Source organism: Saccostrea cucullata, unplaced genomic scaffold (assembly GCF_032062105.1).
Source record: "Saccostrea cucullata isolate Sc308-1 unplaced genomic scaffold, CSIRO_AGI_Scuc_v1 ctg1997, whole genome shotgun sequence".
NCBI lineage: Eukaryota > Metazoa > Mollusca > Bivalvia > Ostreida > Ostreidae > Saccostrea > Saccostrea cuccullata.
In genome coordinates, this window is record NW_026937233.1 from 47,959 (window position 1) to 70,866 (window position 22,908).

The 22,908-nt window shown below is 34.0% G+C and overlaps 1 protein-coding gene across 1 annotated transcript; it reads left to right on the forward strand.

The window, feature by feature from the left end:
* Positions 1-1,361: 1,361 nt before the first annotated feature.
* LOC134247569 (uncharacterized) lies at positions 1,362-22,561 on the forward strand. The gene is made up of 27 exons (XM_062729908.1): positions 1,362-1,457; positions 3,305-3,376; positions 3,476-3,537; positions 4,402-4,476; positions 4,592-4,699; positions 5,073-5,151; positions 5,289-5,415; positions 5,706-5,787; positions 5,970-6,161; positions 6,401-6,527; positions 6,733-6,849; positions 7,289-7,413; positions 7,961-8,085; positions 8,327-8,469; positions 8,814-8,930; positions 9,056-9,150; positions 9,641-9,770; positions 10,613-10,788; positions 11,172-11,253; positions 11,462-11,584; positions 11,722-11,838; positions 16,711-16,944; positions 17,269-17,370; positions 19,240-19,356; positions 19,633-19,749; positions 20,582-20,818; positions 22,050-22,561. Exons 1-27 carry the CDS (start codon positions 1,376-1,378, stop codon positions 22,295-22,297), a joined length of 3,411 nt encoding a protein of 1,136 aa, XP_062585892.1. The 5' UTR covers positions 1,362-1,375; the 3' UTR covers positions 22,298-22,561.
* The last annotated feature ends 347 nt before the right edge of the window (positions 22,562-22,908 follow it).

Sequence of the window (22,908 nt, forward strand, 5' to 3'; positions counted from 1 at the left end):
ACCAGTGAGGCTTGCATTTAGTGCATGTCATTGAGTCTTCATACTTACAAATGAATTATTATTTTCAAATGCCCTAATCTTTATCATCTTAATAAGCAAACCAATGACATTTGGAAAAAAAGAACTGTCATTTACCCATTATCTCTTTTGGTGTGCCAAAAATTTTGTACTGAAGGACGTTTTTTAAACAAAAACTGACAAGTTATACGATTCAACAACAAAAAGGCGTAATAGAAATGCATGTCATAAAAAGATTAAGCATTAATTGACTAGTCACCTTAGTCCAGTAAATTCTCAAAACTTCTCTTCACAATAAAAATTATCTCCAACAACTATGTTCACATCACTGCTAGATATAAGAATGTAAAACTTCTTTTATTTGTATGTCTAATCAAATTACAGGAAAGATTGCACGAGGTTTTTTTGTATCCACATGGGTAGTGATTAATCAAATGCCTACAAAATACTCCCCCCCCATTATATAAAAATAATCTAAATGAATGAAAAATATTTAAAATAACAAGGTCACAAGGTCATTGACCTTAGTGTCATTTGAAAGAGCTTAATTAGTGGAGTATGCATACCAAATATGAAGTCTCTATCTTTCATGGTTCAAAAGTTATGGTGAAGGTTAAAGTTCGGGACAAACAAACAGACAGACAGACAGACAGGCAGACAGACAGACAGGACAAAAACAATATACGCCCTGGATCTATCGATCCGGGCGCATAATAAAAACACTGTTGTAGGATATCGCCTTTAAAAAATCAAAATTTTTAAAGTTAGTATAGAAAAAAAGGAAGAAAAGTATCTTTAGCTTTGTCTTTCTCTTGATTTTATTCTTCTTTTTTTCAAAAATGCACGGGCTGTACACTACAGATATTCAAATTCTTATTTTTAACTAAAAGTTAACTGCAATAATAATAGCAGCGGGGTATTTAATAAACAGCTGTAAAATTCCTCTGATATTAATTTTAAATTAATTAACCAAGTCCATTTCTCTATTTACATTAACGAGAACATAAAAATACAGCTACATGACAATGCAAAGTAAGAGAGAGAAATAAAAATCACTTCGATCTCTATCAATTGTAAATGAGAAAAATAATTATATGGAAATGAATTGAAGGCAGCAAAGAAAAAAAAAGGAAATATCAAATAAAAATTTACATCTTAAGTCTAAATATTACAAGATATAGGTAATAAGAAACATTCAATTTCAATACAGTTCAAGGTGAACTCGTGCGTTATTCAACGAAGGGGGTGGGATATTAAAAGTTAATTCTTTAGTAAGGGGTGGATATTTCACGTGAATTTTACTATAAAGAGGGTCCGTGTTTGTCAATCTTCCACTCGGCCCTAGCGACACACAGAGATGCGTGGTTATTTCTGCCTGCTAGTTGTATTACTGGTGTTGGTCTCCTTGACATTCATAGATGGCAAAGACAAAGACAAATGTATGTATTGTTTCAATTTTATAACTATCATATTTTATATATCGACACATCTACATGTAATTTACAACTTTAAATATCATTTTTTGTTACATATTTCCATTTTTATGAAACCATTCCTTTTTATATGTTTTTTTTTAAATATATATAATCAAAAAGTTTTTACAAAACAACGATATGTAAGTGAATATTTATTAAACTGAATAAACTTACATCGTCAGTTCGTGTTTTTAAAATTTTTTTTACAAAGAAATATGACAACAAAAAGGGAATTAAAAATGAAATAAAAATTAAATTCTGATTAAAGTGATTGCGATGATAATTATTTTGTATATAAAAGATTAATTATAAATCAATTATCACCTTGCAGAATAAGTGACTGAATAAACATGGTTAAATCAGGTCAAGTTGCAATTACACATAGCCACTTGAGGTATCAAGGGTGAATTTCAATAGAATATGTGTGCAATTTTTTCGAGAGATCATTCGAGAGATCGAGAAATCAAGAGTAAATTTGCTTAGTTATATAGGGAAAAAATTTCACTTCGAGCGATCAAGAACTTCGAGAGATCGAAGTTCGAGCCATCAAGAGTTACCTGTGGTTTTTATGTAAATTCAAAAAAGGAAAGTGTTACTTTTACAAAGAAATATGACAATAAAAATGGAATTAAAAATTTTCTGATTAAAAATTTAAATATGGAATGTATTTTTTATTTATTGGAAATAAAGAATAGTATTTCCAAAACTTTTGCGCGCGTTCTCAAGAAATTGTCTGGTTTGACGAACTCAAAATTCACACTTATTAACAACATCTGAATTTAAAATGTACATAAACCTTATTTAATAACAGATGTTGAAAGAAAAATATTAGAAAGTCGTCTGGAGATCGAAAGCATTTAATTATAAGTTGGTGATGAAACTGAAATTCAAAACTTAAAAATAAACTATAAATTCAGTACATGTTTACCTTAAATAAAGTTTTCTCAGCTGTGTAAATTAATTGATTTTTCTTGAAGATAATGAAACATGATAAAATGAACTATTAGGTTATACAGATTTTTAAGAAATCTGCGTCCTTTGTAAAATGAATTATTTCTTAGCATCATACATTTACTAAAATTAATATAAACGACGGACTTGTGGATTTCAAATTCAAACCTTGTTATATATTTCTTTACAAAAATATATCAATGGTTCAGAAATTATTTAGTAAGTGATGAAAAACTAAATATTTTATTTGAGTGACAATATTAAATACCTCTTGAAATTTAACACAAATTTATATTTAAATGAAAATTCCTTTTCTTTTCATGGCTCATTCCTTTTAACGCATTGATAAAACGGTGACGTTGTTATTTGAAAAAAAAATGCATTTGTCTCTAAAATGAATCATTTTCTTCTTTTGATACTGAACAATTTTTAATGAATAATTAATGTTGTTTTTCATTCTTTATATCTCTTCTTGATCTTTGCGTACAAAACTATGCATTTAAATTGACGATTTGAAAACGAAACGATATGTAGTTTTAAAGTTTAATATTAATTTTGCATCGATTTTTTTATAATTGGACCAGAAATGGAAGATTCAGTTTACATTTAATGTAACAACTGACATGTTCGTGCCAGCATCGGAACTGATATTATAAACTTAAGTTTTTATCGATACTAACATGACTAGAAAACTATTCGAAATAAGCATATTCGGGTGAAGGTCCAAATGGCAAATAGTTGGGGAAAAAAATGAAGAATTTTCATGCAAAAACCAGGTTTCCGCAGTATTTATAACAAAAATATGCGCCGATACCTGTCGCGATTAAGATTGATATTTTGAATCGATTGTATATACACAGCATCCAGGCAGAAGGAAAGGAACAAACTGAAGGAGCAGAAGAGATTGGAGAGATATGAGGAAACCAGGGCAAGTGTTCAATACTGTCAGATTGTCCTCTGATGTATTTTATATTTCTTATATTCGATAAAAGTTCTGCTGATCGAGAGTTTGAATTTTTTTCTTCAGAAAGAAGATAGGAAAGCAAAGAGAAATGGACGTAAGAGACTTAGGGCAGACAAGATGGACGACAAGGTCTTTCATTTCTTTACAATATTTTCAAAATCTGCTTCGTTATCTCCATATATTTCATGGTAAAAGTTTGAAAACTTTAAAGTTCATTAAATGTTTTTCATTTAAAATGTTGGAAACACCAAAAATTAAGAAAGGGTAAAGTTTTGTTTAAAATGCGAGGAAGAAAACACAACAATTAAAAAAAAAATGTTGCAGTGCATGTCTTAAATCATCTAACCGGCAAGAAGGTTATTTAAGGACCTTATGTTGACACCATGGCATTCGAAAATCCCATTGTCTTATAAAAGTTATATTATCTTAAATAAGCTTGTGCCCATTATGCAAATGTGCAATGCAGATTCATGAATAGCACTGTTAATATTCCTGCGTATTATGGCCCTTAAATACTCAGTAAATGTCAAAAAAAATTTCACAAAATATGTCCATTTACCATTGATTATTATACACGTAGTTACTCAGCATTCAAGGATAAATAACACACACAATTTTACTTATGAAATTAGTAGTATTTTTCATAGATTAACATTTTAATTGGTAACCTTAATAATGTTTACCTAATATAATGAGAGAATTGTACAACAATTTGTCATAAGGTTAAAAATTTGTGCAAAATTTTGTATGGAATTATATAGAAAGCAAAACAAATTCTCATATCTAAGCATCAAGAAAAGCCTACAATATCTTTATATTTCAGGGATTTATAATTTATGTCGTTTCAAATCAAAATCAGTCAAATAATATATATCAATCCATGCATCAATTTTTTTGTGTGTTTAGTACCCTTACGGTCTGTGTTTTTAAGGTCTGTGTCATGAACTAGAAAAGGTCTTTAAACTAACATATTTTTTTTTTTATATTTTCTAGGACCTGGATCCCAATGATCCTGATTTGCAGATGGTTCTAAGCTTTGGAGTAGGAGTGGATGGGAATATCAGAACTGTAAGTCGATTGATCGTGTTGCAATACATTCAGACATGTTTTTAAGAAAACGTAACATAAAAAATATCCCAGGAAAACTAATAATGATGTAAATAATATTGAGTGGATATTTCAGCCAAAAGGGACTCATTCCGAGAATTCGACGAGACTTTTAGAAGAGAGTCTGGATCGAACTGTGGAGACGGAGGTAGAGTCCGAAAAGGAGGGCAAACCGGGAAAACAGGTACTTGTATATCTATCTAAACCTTCCGGAAATGTAGGTTGTTCTTCTTGTGCATTTAACTGAAAATCCTCAAATAGTGGTAAAAACATGTATTTGCTCTACATGGATTTAATATTGCACTGGCAAAGTCAAGTACTTCTACAACCAAATTTGCCTATATTCCAAATCAAAATTCAAAAATAACGTTAGAGTGATACTTAACTTTTTTCATTTTCTTTGATTCATATACATGTTATACTCTTAAATGATTTGGGCATTAAACTCTTGTATTTTATCTGCCGAATGATTTGAAATGCATGTATACTAGTATTATGTAGAATTTGTCATCTGGACTAATGTAATATGTTATTTATTGTATGCTTTATTTTTCCAGAGACGAAAAAGGAATTTCGGTCCGGGTTCCACAAACTGGCCTAAAGGTGTCGTCCCCTACATCTTTGATGATAATTTAGGTCAGTTTTAATTAATTTTACAAACGACACCAAATTGAAAACGAAATGTAAACAAACAGAAGCTGACGACAGTTCTCATTGTAACATAATCTAAATTTTAATTATTGGAATAGCATTTCTCTTTGTATATCTTACAGTGGCCAACAGAGCGCCATTTCTAGAAGCTATTGAAATATTCAATCAGCTAACCTGTATTAGATTTAAGCCATCATCCTCGTCAGTAGCGGCGGAAGTCGGACACACGGGATACGTCCGTGTTTTGAAGTATGCATCCTCCTCGAAGACTGTACGAAACAAATTAAAGAAATGTCCTGTTGCTAACTGAAGAATATAAAAGGAATTTAAAACAAAAATATCTACAATCAAAACGTTCCTGAAATGTTTTTGTTGAACTGAACAACCGTTCACAAAAGATTTGAGAATAAAAATATTTTAAAACACAAACTTTTTAACATCCTTGTCATTTTTAAAGGTAGCAGAATAAGGATTTCAAAAAAATGTTTAGAGGGACTGTTCTTTGTCATGACATAAACTGGTTCTTTTTACTTTAACAGTGGAGGTGGCTGCAGTTCGGGAGTTGGTTTCCATGGTAACGAGGAACATCATATAACCCTAGCAGAACCCGGATGTGGATCAGTAAGTAGTGTTTGGATTTAGAATTTTAAATCACCTTTTATTTTTGATAGAAATAAATTTAGACTATGATGAATCCATCCAATGTGCAAAATAAATTGAACCTGATATCGCAAAAAAAATTAACAATTATCATTTTTCCGTTCAAAATTAATCTTTCATACATTATATTGGATTAATTATAGGTCAGTATTGCTGTACATGAAATGCTGCATAGAATCGGACAGAGACACGAACAGTCCCGTAACGATCGGGATCGATATGTCAAAATTATATGGGATAACATCGATCCCAACTACAAGAATAATTTCTACAGACGATTGACCTATAATCTTAACCCGTATGATGTAGGAAGCGTGATGCAGTACGGATACACGGTAATTTTTCCTCAATAATTTTTTATCTCTTGTTTTTTGTTAACATTAAATAAAGCAATAAAACACTGCTTTAATGAAAATACCTTTGTAAAATAAGGAAAGTACATGTCTATAAATAACTATAAATCTTGGTTTAATTCATTGAAAATTATTTGTTCATACATGTATACATGTAAAGTAAACTCTGATATATGTAAATTTGTGTCGAAAAAAATTGATTTCACTTCTTTTGTTTCAAGTCATTTGGCGGTGGAAAAAAGACTATAGAACTTAAGGATAAGAATCTGTACTTCCTAGAAGTTCCTGGGAACCAGGTCTTGTCTTTCTACGATTTAAAAGATCTGCTGGACCACTATGATTGTACAGGTAATGAAAAAAATAAAGTAGATTTAAATCAATTCTGGAAAAAAAATACCCTATCCCCTTTTGATAAAAACAAAAGCATAGACATGTTAAAATGAGACTTGTACCTTGGAATAATTTTACAATTTGTGAAACCTGTTCATTGACATCATTCTAAAACCCTTTAGAGAAAGGTTTTATTTATCACACCTTTAAATTTTTTGTTTAGCTCATTGCACCTCCCGTCCAGTCTGCCAGCATGGGGGATACGTGAACGTTACCTGTAGTTGTACCTGTCCGGAGGGGTTCACCGGAGACCTGTGTCAGACAGTCGTCACTGACTCAGGTAAATAATATAACAGGTGAATGTCAAATCTGTACAGGGAGCGTTTCCTGGAAGTGGTAATCATCCGCCATCAGACAATCTCAAAATCTCAGCTTTACATTATTTTTGGTCAATCACTGCTGTAGCTGAATTTATCCTTAATGGAGCTAAATACAGCCTTAATATCAGCAATAAAAAGTATTCTCCGATCTTCACTTGGCAAAGGTCTGTTGAACCCTTTTTCGTGTGGGAATTTCACTGGAAAAGGTTAATTAATACCACATTTTATAATTACTGAGCGCGGGAGCAAGGGATTCGGTTACTACAAAGTCTCCATAAATACATGTACAGTAAGTAGATTTCAAAAGTGTATCATAATTAAGATATTTAATATTTTTTGAAGATCATTATAATGGAAACTATTTTCTTGTTTGAACATAGCTCTCCTCTTTTTTTTTAGATTGTGGAGGGATTATTTCTTTGAAGGAAGCTTCCATTCTTGGTGAAAATAAAGATGTTTTTATAACATCCCCTAACTACCCTGGCCAAGCTGGACAAGGAAAAGTTTGTAGATGGGTTGTGAAGGTAAAACATTAACTTTGTCTTTGTTTTAAGTTTATCTGTAGATGCTCAAATGAGTTTTTCTGTCTGTCTTTTTTTTGTGGTCTGTGAAGTATTTAAATTTTCCGCCTTTCTCTCAAGAAGCACTCGATTTCAATCATTTTTTTCGTAAAGTATCTTAAAGTATTCTTTTTATTTGTGAAAAAGAATTAAAATATGTACAAATGGCAAGCCACCACACCTTCATCTTAGGAACGTTTATTATGATTAAGTTTCAAAGTTATACAGCAAAGTGATAAAATCTCCTCGATAATTGCCCGGCCAGGAAATGTAAAACTTAAGTTGAATAAGATATTGTTGCTTATAGCTTTTTTGAAATCAATATCATAGGTTAGCAGCAGCAAAATTTTAAGAAAGGAAATATGAAAAATCCTCTTCCCAGGAACAAAACAGTCATGAGGCTATTTAATCAGCTGAATTTTTTTTCTGAACTACTGCGTCCATAAAACAATTTTAGAATATATTAAAAGGCGCCCATGCTGATATCAACATCTAAAATTTAATACCACAGGCACCTGAAGGTTACATTATTAAGATGACAGTTGATGACCTCCATATGGCCTATAACCCGGATACACTTCGTTGTTACCACTGGTTAGAGATTCAGTACAATCTACCTGGCCAGCCTGGAATAAGGTATTATTTAATAATATTTGTAAATATAAATGAAGACTTATACAGAAATATTCTGTAATTAAAAGCTTTTCTGAGTAATATACACATTAGAAGCGTACCTCTGACTTTGACAGTGAAACAAAGAAAAAAAAATTTTAATTGTAAATTTGAAGCATAATTAACTAATATATATATGAAGTATTAAGCAGTAAAATGTTTATTGCTTAAAGTATCTTGATGTAAACTTAACATCTATCTCTAGGCGATGTGGAGACATTGTTGGAGATACTTTCCTGACATCAGCTGATTCCCCAACGTTAATGATTGTTACTATGGATACCAGATTTGCTGGCAGCAGGGTTACACACAAAGGGTTCAGGCTTCACTTTGAGAAGGAAAGAGAAGGTGAACAAATCATGCAGTTTTATGCCTACCTTAAAATCATTCTTAATCTAAGAGTAAGCTAGTAGAAATACAATTGAAATTGTAAATAATTACATATAACAGTAAAATTTTAACTTTTAACAAGATCTGTTTTCTGTATATTTATTGTGTTTGGTGAAAGCAAGTACACCACTGGATGTCTTGTTTTGATATTTTAATATATATCATATTGAGAAAGGTGCTAAATCAAATAAGTAAAATCCAATTCTGCCTTATTCTTACATGCACATGCTGTATATTTTACATCGATGGTATATAATAGTACTTTAAGCTTATTTCTATTGCTTCTATTTACATGTGAGTAGTATGTAGGGATAACCCTTGTCAGTACGGGAAGTGTTTCCCCACAGAGCTGAAGGCTTGTGAGTACAAGTGTGTGTGTCAACCCGGATACACGGGGGACAACTGTGACCAGGTCATAGGTAAGGGGAATAACTTCATCTCATTTTGTGCTTTTATCAAATAACTCCTTTTAAAGAAGTAAGTTTTATACGAAGAAAAAAGTAGATATGTGACTGAAAGAAAAATGTTCCCTGTTTTTGTTTAGCCGATGTCAAGCTAAAATGCACCTTTGAGAGACATGAAAAGTGTTTCTTTCAAAACGTTCAAGAAGGAGACAACTTTGAATGGGGACCTGGATTTGTGAGTATAGTTTTATAGTTCTGTATATTGATGTATATTACAGTTTTTTTTTATTCACTGTTATGAAATACGTACTTTGCTGTTTAAAAAAAAATTAAATAAAATCTAGGCTATGAAAAAAAATTATTTAATTGTTGTCATAAATGGTCATGTCAAAAATACCCTGCTTTTTAACAAAAAGTTAAATGACAACTTCAATAGGCAAATAAGGTGTTATTGAAGAAATTTTTTTTTGTTTCTGATCTTTCATGAATTATTGTTTTTTTTTTCTAAGATGTGAAATTTTCCTTTTGTAAAAGGCACTGGAGAATATACTGTATCCATTTAGGATTCCAAATGCATTTGGCAGTAATAACTGTAACACTTGATGTAAATCAAGATACAAAGAACGACTTCTTTTTAAATAACTGGTACTTGAAACAAATCTAATTTTTATTCTGTAGATACAAAGGTCAATATAACAACACTTTTGTATCATTGTATTTTACAGAAGCACACTACGTCAGAAGGGACAGGGCCTGAGGGAGCCTACAGGGGAGAGAGTTACCTCTTCACAGAGATGTCCTCCCCCAGAAAACCGGGCGACAAAGCTATCCTACAAACTGTGGTACCCCTCCCAGGTGATAACTATCTTAGATGTTTTGTGTAATAAAAATACCACTTTGCTACACTTTCTGTAGTATGTGAGTAAATCGACTTTAATTTTACACTGGTAGCCATTGTTTTAGAGGAAGCCGTGAAATAGTATCCACCTATTTACTGGCTATGAGGACAATCGCAAGTTTATCGTCCAACTCGACTGCAAACTATTTCCCTCGGCTGCGCCTGGGTAAATAGTTTGCTGACATGGGGAACCATAAACTTGCTATTGTCCTCATAGCCAGTAAATAGGTGTTTTATTATACCGATGCTGACTTACATGTAACTTTTGTTAATTTCTGAGGGTCCACGGTACACACAATTATGATATTCAATATTATACCGATGCTGACTAAACTTGTGTTACGTCATAATATATACGCGTCACATTGCGTAAAAAACCAGAAGTTTTCGAGAAGAAAAGCGAGGGAAACAGAATGCTGCCGGTGAATAGTTTGATGACTATTTCACCAGGGCAGATAGCAAAAAAAACTATTTCACAGTAGGGGCTGTTTGGAAAAGATATCATGTTTATTCGTCATGTTTGTATATTGAACAAATTCACAGAGGTATAATAATGTCTTATATTGCCCAAAGAATGTAAATTAATAACACTATGTGTAGGTATTATTTTAGATAAAAGGTGCCTATTTGCAATTGCAAATGTATGAATGAAATATTAAGGTATTATTTTCGGTGAGCGCAGTCTAGTTATATAACACGTGATACGTTGTCTATAGTTGATATGTAAAGTTATTTTTGTGCGTTCTTTGATTGTATTAACTGCTTAATAACGAAATTAATATATATACCGATATTTCAGAGAAAGCTGGTTGTCTTTCATTTGCATACAATATGTTCGGATTAAATGTTAACAAGCTGACACTCTTTGTGGAGGGAACAAACACAGCCAAGACCTCACTTTGGTCTAAACAAGGAAATCAGGGTTCTGATTGGTTGATGGCTCAGGTCAATGTTCCCGCTACAGCGGGTCTAAAGGCAAGTAATGTCCGATGTTCTTCTTACAATGAAATGCTTCTTGAAAAATAGGTTTATTTAAATTGAGTATACAAAATAAGTTACGATTTAAAATTCTAAAAATGTAATGATGCGATTTACTAGAAAAATCATGGAAGGAATAATGAATTAAATGAGATGCCCCACTCTTTAATCGACTAGACAGTGAGATTGACCAACAAAAAATTCTCTGATTTCAATTTTTAAAAAAATCATTGAAGGTGTGAGGTCTAACATCATAAATTGAATACTTTTCTATCTCAACATAATAAATATTTAATTTAGCTAATGGAATCTGACTAAGCCAAGTTAAATTGGTCATGTGAAACAAATTACAAGATAACCTCTCACTCTGTCTATTTCAGTTGTCGTTTGAAGCTCTTACTGGAGATGCTTGGGATAGTGACGTAGCTCTTGACGAGATCACGTGGGAGGTGGGACAATGTGGTGAGTACTTAATGTCAATTAAAAGTTAGTCTCTGTGGTCTTAAAATATCTTTGGAAAAAAGAAAGGACAAAGACTTTGGATATTGTGTTAAAATTTAATTTAAATTTAAACAATATTTTATTCACTGATGTTATCGTAACTGTATTAAAATAACATAGTTAACATTTCCCTGACACAGAAACCCAAAATAGACATTTTAATTTATAGATTCAAGCAAGCTTAAGACCTGTATAGAACATGGAAAGGAGTTCGAAGGAACACGTGACTATACCAAGAATGGGGTCAAATGTCAGGCATGGGTAGTCAACGAGCCACATGATGTACCCACAAGTAAATGACTTAGAATCAAATATATATAATTTCTTATTAAAACGCCCTAATTTACAACTTGAAATAAGTTTTGACATTTTAAAAGTTATTTACCTAGAATGCAAATGTACTGTATGAGCTTATTTGACTTATTCCAGAGTATGCGTACCTCGCCAATCAGTCAAACTACTGCCGGGTCGCGGATGAACCCTCCCCATGGTGCTATACCACGTCAGCCTCCACAAGATGGGACTGGTGTGACGTTCCCTATTGTAGTAAGTTAGAATCCATGGTAGATAGATATTAATTTTTCTATCATTAAATTTTGTAATGTTTCTATTTGGTTAAACTTAGGCCTTGATAAATCACAACATCTAAGTCGTGCTGCATGCTTTTTTATTCTGCCCAAGAGTTACATTTTTAGACTAAACATTAACAACCTGATATAAACGGAATCGGATAAAAACGGATTACATGTACATATCATTACATCTTTCCCCTTTTAAAGATAAAATGTACAAAATAAACTTTTACTGTTAATTTAGATAGAAAATTTCAAATTCATAATTTACTGAAAATTAGAGATATAGAGTATAACATATTTACATAATATATACAATCAATCATGAATTCATCTTTCAATATACCGGTAAGTTCTCAAAATTTTATGACACTGGGGATTATTATGCCCCTCACACAAGATCCCATCACTTGGGGATTATTATGCCCCTCACATAATCACATCACACTTAATCCTGGAATCTTTTAGGTCGTCTGACCTCACGTCCGGATCGCGTTTTATACGTTTCTGCTTGTATCGGCTGATTCGGCTCTAACGATTGTTCTGGCACACTTTTCTCGAGTACTGGCTGCACGGGTACTTCTGTCTCACTGAAGTCATCTAGGTCATCATGTTCTGAGATAGCTTTTCGAAAACTCGTTTCCTCTGATTTGATGATATCTCTGCGATTTCGACGAAATTTATCACCATTTAAGTTTTCTACATTGTACGATCGATCATGAACTTTATCTTTCACGTATCCTGGCATCCAATGTCCTCTGTGTTGGAATCGAACTGTATTTCCCGGTTTCAAATACGGAAGATCTTTCTGTCCACTATTGAAATACTTCTTCTGTTGATCCTGTGAGTTTCTTCTTTTTTCATAAGTTTTCTCTGCTGGAATGACTTTAGGTCTGAGTTGTTCTTTGGTGATGGGTAGAATAGATCTGAGTTGTCTGCTCATTAGTAGTTGCGCTGGTGAATCAACATCTGACGGCGTGTTCCTGTATTCTAGTAGACTAATGTAAGGATCCTGTCCATCGACTCTGGCTTTTTCCAACATACGTTTTGCTGTTTGGACAGTTTTTTCCGCTAAACCATTCCCTTGTGGATAGTACGGGCTTGATGTTATGTGCTTGAATGCCCATTTGTTTGCGAAATCCTTGAATTCTCTGGATGTATATTGCGGTCCATTGTCGCTGATTACTTTAAATGGTATGCCATGTCGGGCAAATGCAGATTTCATATGAATGATGACAGTTTTACTCCTAGTATTTTCAAGTTTAGCGATTTCAAAGAATTTGGAGTAGTAATCCACGATAACCAAATAGTCTTCATTGTTAAGTGTGAATAGATCAGTTCCGACAAGCTGCCATGGTCCATTTGGTATGGGTGTTGGTCTTAATGTTTCTTTTGTATTCTTCTTTCTGAAGTCCATGCATGTGTTGCATTTGGATATCATTGAGGCAATGTCTGCATTCATTCCGATCCAATAAACTACAGTCCTTGCACGAGCCTTTGTTTTTTCAATACCGAAGTGTCCTACATGAAGGTATCTAAGGATTTCTGGTTGTAGAACTTCTGGAATGACGATTCTTTCGTTAATCATAACAATCCCATCCACTGATGTTAGCTCGGATCTCATCCTCCAAAATTCTTGTAATGGTTTGGACAGCTGATTCCTGTATTCCGGCCAACCATTTTCAATATTATGAATCACTTCCCTGAGGATTGTGTCATTCCTGGTTTCGTTCTTGATATCTTGTAGAATATCCTTAGCTATAGGAATTCCCTCAAGAAACACAGAATTCACATAAGCTTCAATTTCGTCATCTATTTCTTCTTTCTGTTTTTTCACTGAAGGTAGATGAGCACGTGATAGTGTGTCCGCTATTATCAAATCTTTTCCTGGAGTGTATTTGAATTCAAAGCAATATTTCTGAAGGCGAAGTAGTAGTCTTTGTAGCCTCGGTGGAGCTTGAACCAGTGACTTCTTGAGAATGTTCTCCAGCGGCTTGTGGTCATTTTCAACAACAACGTTTACTCCATAAGTATACTGGTGGAATCTTTCTAGACCAAAAGTAACAGCTAACAGTTCTTTTTCTATCTGAGCATAACGCTTTTCAGTCTCTGTTAACGCTCTAGACGCATAAGCAACTGGTTTTTTGTCCTGTATAAGCACTGCACCTAGTCCACATTTTGAAGCATCCACACTAACGCATATAGGTTTGTTCACATTGAAAAAAGTAAGAACTGGTTCCTTGGACAAAATTTCCTTGATAGCCTTTAACGCATCCTCCTGTGGTTTCTCCCAGATAAACATATTTTCACTTCTGAGTAAGCTTCGGATTGGTTCATTTATGACTGACATGTTTGGAATGAATTTGGCAAGATAATTCACAGTTCCTAGCAGACGCTCGACTCCTTTCTTATCCGTTGGCGGTGGCATGTTGATAATTGCTTCGACTTTCTCTCGGTCAGGTTTTACTCCTTCCTTGGAGATCACATGTCCTATGTAAACAATCTCTGTCTTGTTGAACTGACATTTGTCCTTATTTAGGGTAAGGTTAATTTCCATGCATTTCTGTAGTACGGCTTTTAGTCGTCTGTTGTGTTCCTCTTTATTTCTCCCCCACACAAGTATGTCGTCTATGTCCACTTCAACACCTTTAATACTGTCAAAATGTTGAGCAATCCTCTTCTGAAAAACTTCCTGTGCGCTCTTTATGCCAAAAGGCATGCGTCTGAAACAGTATCGTCCATATGGTGTATGAAATGTTGTAAGAAGTTGACTGGCCTCATCTAGTGGTATTTGCCAGTATCCACTATTTGCATCAAGTTTGCTGAAAATTGTGGCTCCGGATAATCTGGTTGTGATGTCCTCAATGGTAGGTAACTGAAAATGTTCACGTTTGATGGCTTCATTCAAGTCACGAGGATCCAGACATATGCGTAATTTTCCTGTTTTGGATTTTTCAGCGATCACAAGAGAATTAACCCAATCAGTTGGTTGGTCAACTTTCTTGATCACTTCCTTGGCTTCCATATCATCTAGAGTTTTCTTGAGTTCCTCACGGAATGCTACTGGTATTTGTCTAGGACTATGAACAACAGGTGGTACGCTACTGTCAACATGGATGGTGTATGGTTCCTTCAAGCACCCTAATCCTGTGAAAACACTTGGAAATTCCTCAATAGGTGAAAAATCACTCTGTAGTTCTTCTGTAGCTAGTGTCACTTTGATCAGCCCTAGTTCACAACAACTCTTATATCCTAATACTGATGGTTGATTTGCGTGTGTAACGTAACATTCAAGTTGTTGATCTTTGTATGGAAGAACACACTTTCCCGCTATAGGTATGGAATCACCTGAGTAACTCGTAAGTTTCACATTAGTTTTGGTGAGTGTGCTGTTTAGTTTCTTGAAGATTTTCTCTGTGATGATATTCACTTGAGAGCCTGTGTCCAACTTGAACTTGATAGGAATGTTGTTTATTTCCAAACTTGAGTAGATTTCATCTTGACTGTTTCCACTTGAAATAGCACCAATAAAGAACTTCTCACTTGTCTCACAGCTGTTTGTCATTTCATCTGTTTCTAGTTCATTGGAATGAATAGACTTAGTCCTGCACTTTGATGCAAAATGTCCTAACTTGTGACATCTGTTACATTTTTTCCCGAATGCCGGACATTTTCCTTTCTCATGCTGGCTTCCACATTTTCCACATGTAAAGGATTTTGTGTTGATAGGTTTACTTGACACACTTTGCTTCTTGGGTTGATACACATTTCCCTTCATATATTTCTGGATTGACGGAAATTTGTTTCCTACTGATGCTTTGACAGACTGTTTATATTTCACAGCATCCACATGTTCCTCATGTTGTAGATCTTTTAATCTATTCTGTGACTCTTCATTAGCACGACACATACTTAAAGCTTTCTGTAATGTGAGTTCATTGTCTCTGAGTAATCTTTCTTTGACTTTTTCTGAATAAACTCCACATACAATTCTGTCTCTTAGCATTTCATCTTCTAATGCACCAAATTTACAGTTTTTGGAAATTATTTTCAAGTCTGTGACATATTGGTCAATGGTTTCTATTTTACCTTGAACTCTGGTGTGAAACCTATGTCTCCAAACTGTAATATTTTCTCTAGGAGCACAGTAGTCTTTGAACTTCGTAAACAGTGTATCAATCTTATCAATATCTTCATCTGGTATTGTCATAGTGTTAAATATTTCTCTGCCTTCTTGACCAATGATATAGAGAAAAGCACTACACTTATCTTTTTCGTTTCTCGCATGCATGGCAATGTTCAGGTACAATTTCATCGTTTGTTCCCACTTTCTCCATCTCTCCGGTAAATTTCCGTCTGTAGTAGAGAAGTCTAACTCCTTCTGACACCATGTAATGTTTCTATTTGGTTAAACTTAGGCCTTGATAAATCACAACATCTAAGTCGTGCTGCATGCTTTTTTATTCTGCCCCAGAGTTACATTTTTAGACTAAACATTAACAACCTGATATAAACGGAATCGGATAAAAACGGATTACATGTACATATCATTACAGTCTATATCAGATTATGTTTTTATTAAAAGACAACCAGGTTTCTTTGAATGAGTAAAAATGTACTTTTTTTCTTTAATTCTAGCTAAAACCTCATAAAGTATAATCTAACGATTGCGTTTTCTCCCATTCTTATCTACGAGTAATTGTTAATTACAAAGATCTGACTTTAAGATGACAAGCATTTGTACTTAAATTGTTTTTATAACATTCATTATCTAATTGATTGATTGATTGTATATTGTTTAACGTCCCTCTCGAGAATTTTTCACTTTACGTTTTCATTATCTAAGGTGCTACAGAGTGTGCATACTCAGCTAACGGCGCGGACTACACGGGGACAATCAGTTACACAAAGTCAGGCTACCCCTGTCAGAGGTGGGACTCCCAGACCCCTCACCCTCACGACTACAACAAGCTAGATAAGGATGAGAACTACTGTAGGAACACAGACAACAGCCCTCAGCCTTGGTGTTATACTCAGGATCCTCACGTTCGCTGGCAGGAGTGCGAGGTCCCGCGTTGTGGTAAGACAAAAATGTATATAGGTAAATCATTGGGAGTGCCAGGTCCCCCTGTGTGGTAAGATAAATATGTGATTAGGTAAATCATTGCCTAAAGGGATTCAAGTAATTTGGAAAAAAACATTGCTGTAGATATCAGAAAATCGTTGTTATGGTGTTATGTAGTATAATTAAGATTAAGATAATTATGTTCCTTTACATGTATAATGCCATTTGTGTATAATTTAAAATCAAACATACAGCTAGAGTGACATATTTTATCCAGGAATCCCTTTATGACTGAAATTTTTGGATACTGCTACTGAAATAATTAGTGCTTTTTTGCAGAGAAAGTAGAGAGGGATTGTCTTATGACTGGGAGAGGTCTGGATTATGTCGGTAAAGTGAGTGTATCGAGCTCGGGAAAAACCTGTCTACCCTGGACAGATGGTGAGTGTTGATTACTAGTGAAAACCTTGACAAGCATTAATTTGATGAACTTCTGTAAACTTGTTTGATTGTGAATCCCTAAACAAGTATGATATATGGAATATTGAAGACAAGCGTGTGCGTTTAAGTCGTTCCAAAGTTAAGTTTATCCAGTAACACGTTTTAAATGTGTAATATATTAATGCTGTGGAATGGGTTTTTTTTACGATAGAGACTTGAATAAATGACCAAAGCATCAGTTTTTTTCTTCTTGCAACGGATATATTTGATATTTTCATACAATAACTTTTTAGCTCACCTGAGCCGAAGGCTCAAGTGAGCTTTTCTGATCACATTTTGTCCGTCGTCTGTCCGTCTGTCTGTCTGTCCGTCCGTCTGTCTGTCCGTCTGTAAACTTTTCACATTATCGACTTCTTCTCAAGAACCACTAGGCCAATTTTGACCAAACTTGGTACAAAGCATCCTTGGGTTAAGGGGAATTTAAATTGTTAATACAAAGGGCCAAGTCCCCTCACAAGGGGAGATAATCAAGAAAAGACAAAAATAGGGTGGGGTCATTAAAAAATCTTCTTCTAAAGAACCACTGGGCCAGAAAAGCTGAAACTTATGTGGAAGCATCCTTGGGTAGTGTGGATTCTAAATTGTTCAAATCATGACCCCCGGGGGTAGGGCGGGGCCACAGTGGGGAATCAAAGTTTTACATAGAAATATATAGGAAAAATCTTTGAAAATCTTCTTCTCAAGAACCACTGGGCCAGAAAGGCTGAAACTTATGTGAAAGCATCCTGGGGTAGTGTGTAGATTCTAAATTGTTCAAATCATGACCCCTGGGGGAAGGGCGGGGCCACAATGGGGAATCAAAGTTTTACATAGAAATATATAGGAAAAATCTTTGAAAATCTTCTTCTCAAGAACCACTGGGCCAGAAAAGCTGAAACTTATGTGGAAGCATCCTGGGGTAGTGTAGATTCTAAATTGTTTAAATCATGACCCCCGGGGGAAGGGCGGGGCCACAGTGGGGAATCAAAGTTTTACATAGAAATATACATAGAAATATATAGGAAAAATCTTTGAAAATCTTCTTCTCAAGAACCACTGAGCCAGAAAAGCTGAAACTTATGTGGAAACATCCTTGGGTAGTGTGTAGATTCTAAATTGTTCAAATCATGACCCCCGGGGGAAGGGCGGGGCCACAATGGGGAATCAAAGTTTTACATAGAAATATATAGGAAAAATCTTTGAAAATCTTCTTCTCAAGAACCACTGGGCCAGAAAAGCTGAAACTTATGTGGAAGCATTCTGGGGTAGTGTAGATTCTAAATTGTTCAAATCATGACCCCCGGGGGAAGGGTTGGGGCTACAATGGGGAATCAAAGTTTTACATTGAAATATTTAGGAAAAATCTTTGAAAATCTTTTTCTCAAGAACCACTGGGCCAGAAAAGCTGAAACTTATGTGGAAGCATCCTTGGGTTGTGTAGATTCTAAATTGTTCAAATCATGACCCCCCGGGGAAGGGCGGGCCACAATGGGGAATCAAAGTTTTACATAGAAATATATAGGAAAAATCTTTGAAAATCTTCTTCTCAAGAACCACTGGGCCAGAAAAGCTGAAACTTATGTGGAAGCACATGGAAGGATCCTGGGGTAGTGTAGATTTCAAAATGTCTAAATTATGATCAGTGGGGTAGGGTTGGATGCATTATGTATTACAAGGAGGAAATCTGGTAAAGAACAGAATGGTCAAAGCTTCTCAGGTGAGCGATGTGGCCCATGGTCCTCTTGTTATCAAATTTTATTGAAAGAAAAGTATAAATTCGAAATATTAAAATCTTCTAGAAAATAACTGAATCATTTCTTTTGATTATAGAGACAATGATTGATGATGCTAACTACTGTAGAAACCCTGATTCTTCTTCCAAGCCTTGGTGTCACGTGCAGGGAGACACAGGTCCCACCAAGGAGTACTGTAACATACCATCCTGTGGTAAATAAAAATAACATATTAAAAAAAACTATTATCTCTAGTTCACTAAAAGTATATAACTGTCGTGTGCAAGAAGATAGTCATTACTTTCTATAGGAAACTGAGTACTGTAAAAACCCGTCCTGAGGTTAGGAAAATAATTTGAAAAAAAAAATCTTACCACCTTTCCTATTATATTTATTTTGAGTTTTAAATTATTTTTTTTCCTATCAAAACAATACCAAGAAAAATCTTTTAAAATGTGTTTCATACACTTTTTTTCTTCAATGATTCCAGCTGACTCGCCTTGTTTTCCAAATCCATGTAAAAACAAAGGACAGTGTGAAGTGGCGGGGACTTCATACACGTGTACCTGTCTTAATGGATTCAAGGGAAATAACTGTGAAGTAGAGGGTAAAACATTATCTTATTAATCAATATACATACAAAATAACAATAACGAAAACCATATACCTTAGCATCTAAAACCTTTATTTCCCTCTTTTTGAGAAACCAGTTTCAATGTAAATCTACATGAACAATGAATTTTCTAGGTTAGGTGTTCTGGTTATGGTTATAAACAACTTAATTTTTTCGTTAATAGTATACATATGAAAACAAGTCCGGAAAATGTTTGTATAATATGTTCACATTGCCCTTAATTTTATATACAAAGTTCATGTGTGTCTGAAAGGTGCTAAATATCAATAAATTTATTCAATAAATCAATTTTTTTGAAAATGAAAACACCAAAAAAAAACATTATTCGTTTGCTTTTGCATATTGTGAATGTAAATGCATGTAATAACAACTTACACATTTTTTAAAATAAAATAAACTTTAAAAATAGATTTCAAAATTCAATTATTTATAATTATAATCTTAACATATAAGAAAAAAGTACATACTTCCGATAAATATGAAATGAATTATATAAATTAAAACAATTTTTAGTTTTGTATTCATTCATTCCTTTTTCTACTATAAGAACAATTATTGAAAGTTAAACCTGTAATAAGGATTATAATTTTGCACTTGGGTGTATCTCAACTGTCTTTAAAGATTGCAGGACAAATACTAAGGGATTATTAATTCATCACTTAATACAAGATTTGTAATAATTCTTGTAATTAATATATACTCACAAGTTAAAACAACAATAGCTTAACAGATGTACGTACGGTCACAAATATTTGTTTTTTTTTAAGTCACTATGTTTTTACAAAAAAAAAACCCAATATTTCAGATGAGCGACAGGAGCCCGAGTGTAAGAGAACCACTACGGGCTGGGAGTACTTGGGGAGGATTAATGTGACGGTGTCGGGGAGATCTTGTCAAGCCTGGGCGTCCCAGTCCCCCCACACCCACTCATCCTCCAACCTCCCAGAGAACTACTGCCGGAACCCGGACGGTGAGGGCGCCCCCTGGTGTTACACAACTGACCCCAACAAACGGTGGGAGCTCTGCGATATTCCAGATTGCGGTAAATAAGAATCTTCTTGATATATTTTTAATAAATAAGACCTAAAAATATTTTACATAATTTTTATCCCTCTTTATTAATAAAAAACTTTAAATAAAACTTTATTTTCAAACGAGTATCTAAGAGGTACTTAAGAAAAAACCCACGAAACAGGAATTCTAATAATTAGAATTCTATAATTAAACCAGAAGTCTCTGTCGAGACTGTAGCTCTACTGGTTTGTACTTATGACAAAGGATGAGAAAAGAAGCCATTGCCATCAGGAATTTCACAGACATTTCTATTTTTAGTTCAAAACTGTTCAGAAATCAAAAACTGATGCGCTAGTTTATGTATCTTAGTGTAGTCTTCTTGTGTGCCAAGTAATACTGAAATCAGACCATAACTGTAGAAGGAGTAGCGTTTTAAAGGAATTTCACAGAAAATTCTAACCATGGCAACACCGTTCATCGAAATATATTCAGTGTAGTATACTTGTGTTAATATTAATATCAGACTAAAACTGTAGGAGGAGTAGCGTTTTAAAGGAATTTCACAGAAATTTCTATTTTTAGTAACCATGGCAACACCTTTCATCAAAATCAAAAACCGATGAACTATTTTATGTATTTTAGTGTAGTCTGCTTATGTGCCAAGTTATATTGAAATCAGACCAAAAGTGTAGGAGGAGTAGCGTTTTCAAGGAATTTCACAGAAAATTCTATTTTTAGTAACTATGGCAACACCTTTTCGAAATCAAAAACCGATGCACTATTTTATGTATCTTAGTGTAGTCTACTTGTGTCAAGTTATATTGAAATCAAATGAAAACTGTAAGTAATTTTAAAGGAAACAGAAAATTTTATTTTTGGTAAATAAAATCGAAATTTATTTTTATCAGTCTAATTGTGTGCCAAGTTATATTGAAATCAGATGAAAACTGTAGGAGGAGTAGAGTTTTATAGGAATTTCACAGAAAATTCTAAGAAAAAACCGTTCCGAAACAAATGCACAGTGTAGTCTACTTGTGTGCCAAGTTATATTAAAATCAGACCAAAACTGTAGGAGGAGTAGCGTTTTGAAAAATTGTACAGACGGACGGACGACGGACACCTTACTATCGCATAAGCTCTTCTGGTCTCTGACCAGTAGAGCTAAAAAAATATTTCATTTTATTTTTCCAGAACATTCAGAATGAAAACAAATGAGTATTTTTATTCTCTGCTGAGTTATTAAGATAACTCTTTTATAGTGATACCAGCACCTGAATGCCTCACCAGCTCAGATCCCTCAGGGTTACGTTACTTTGGAACACATAACGTTGCTGATACTGGAGACCTGTGTCAGGCCTGGGCCAGTAACACACCTACCGCCCATAGCTTCGGAAATCTCGCCGACCAGTTCAACTACTGTAGGAACCCGGATGGAGAGAGCGCCCCCTGGTGTTATACAGTTAATCCAAACGTCCGCTGGAGCAAGTGCAACATTCCTCATTGCTGAAAACTGTTCTCATTTTACAATAAAAACTCGTTTACTATCTGCTATTACATAAATTCATAAGCTGTTAAGCTAATGGTTAAAACCTTTTCTACAGCTACTGCTTATAATACTTACTGAAAATTATACTTGTACTTACATGTTACTGTTTCTATGAACTTTTGTTTTATTATTAGTTTAAAATAGATTTCTATATGGCCACAGTTATTTTGTAAATGTTCCGTAGAATTTTAAGCATTCGTGGTGCAAACTTTCGGTTAAACACCCATAAACGTTTAATAAATAAATATATCTATCTGTGTTCTTCCTTATCTACTAACAATGATATTTTTTGTGGTTTGAAACAACTGATCCTGGGCGTTGTTGCATATTATTGTCCCGTTATTATACAAGCCCTGACATGCAGCGTTCACTTTTCTCCTTTCTTCCTTATATATATATAAATTTTCCTCTCTCACAATATTGTAATATTATACCCGATTATTAGTTTTACATAAAATGATATCTTTGAGCCAAAATGAAACATCGTATGCATAATATTTAAAAAAAATCCTTTTATAAATAATCATTTTTACCCATATTAATTATACAAGGTATACTGAAAGTTTCATTGC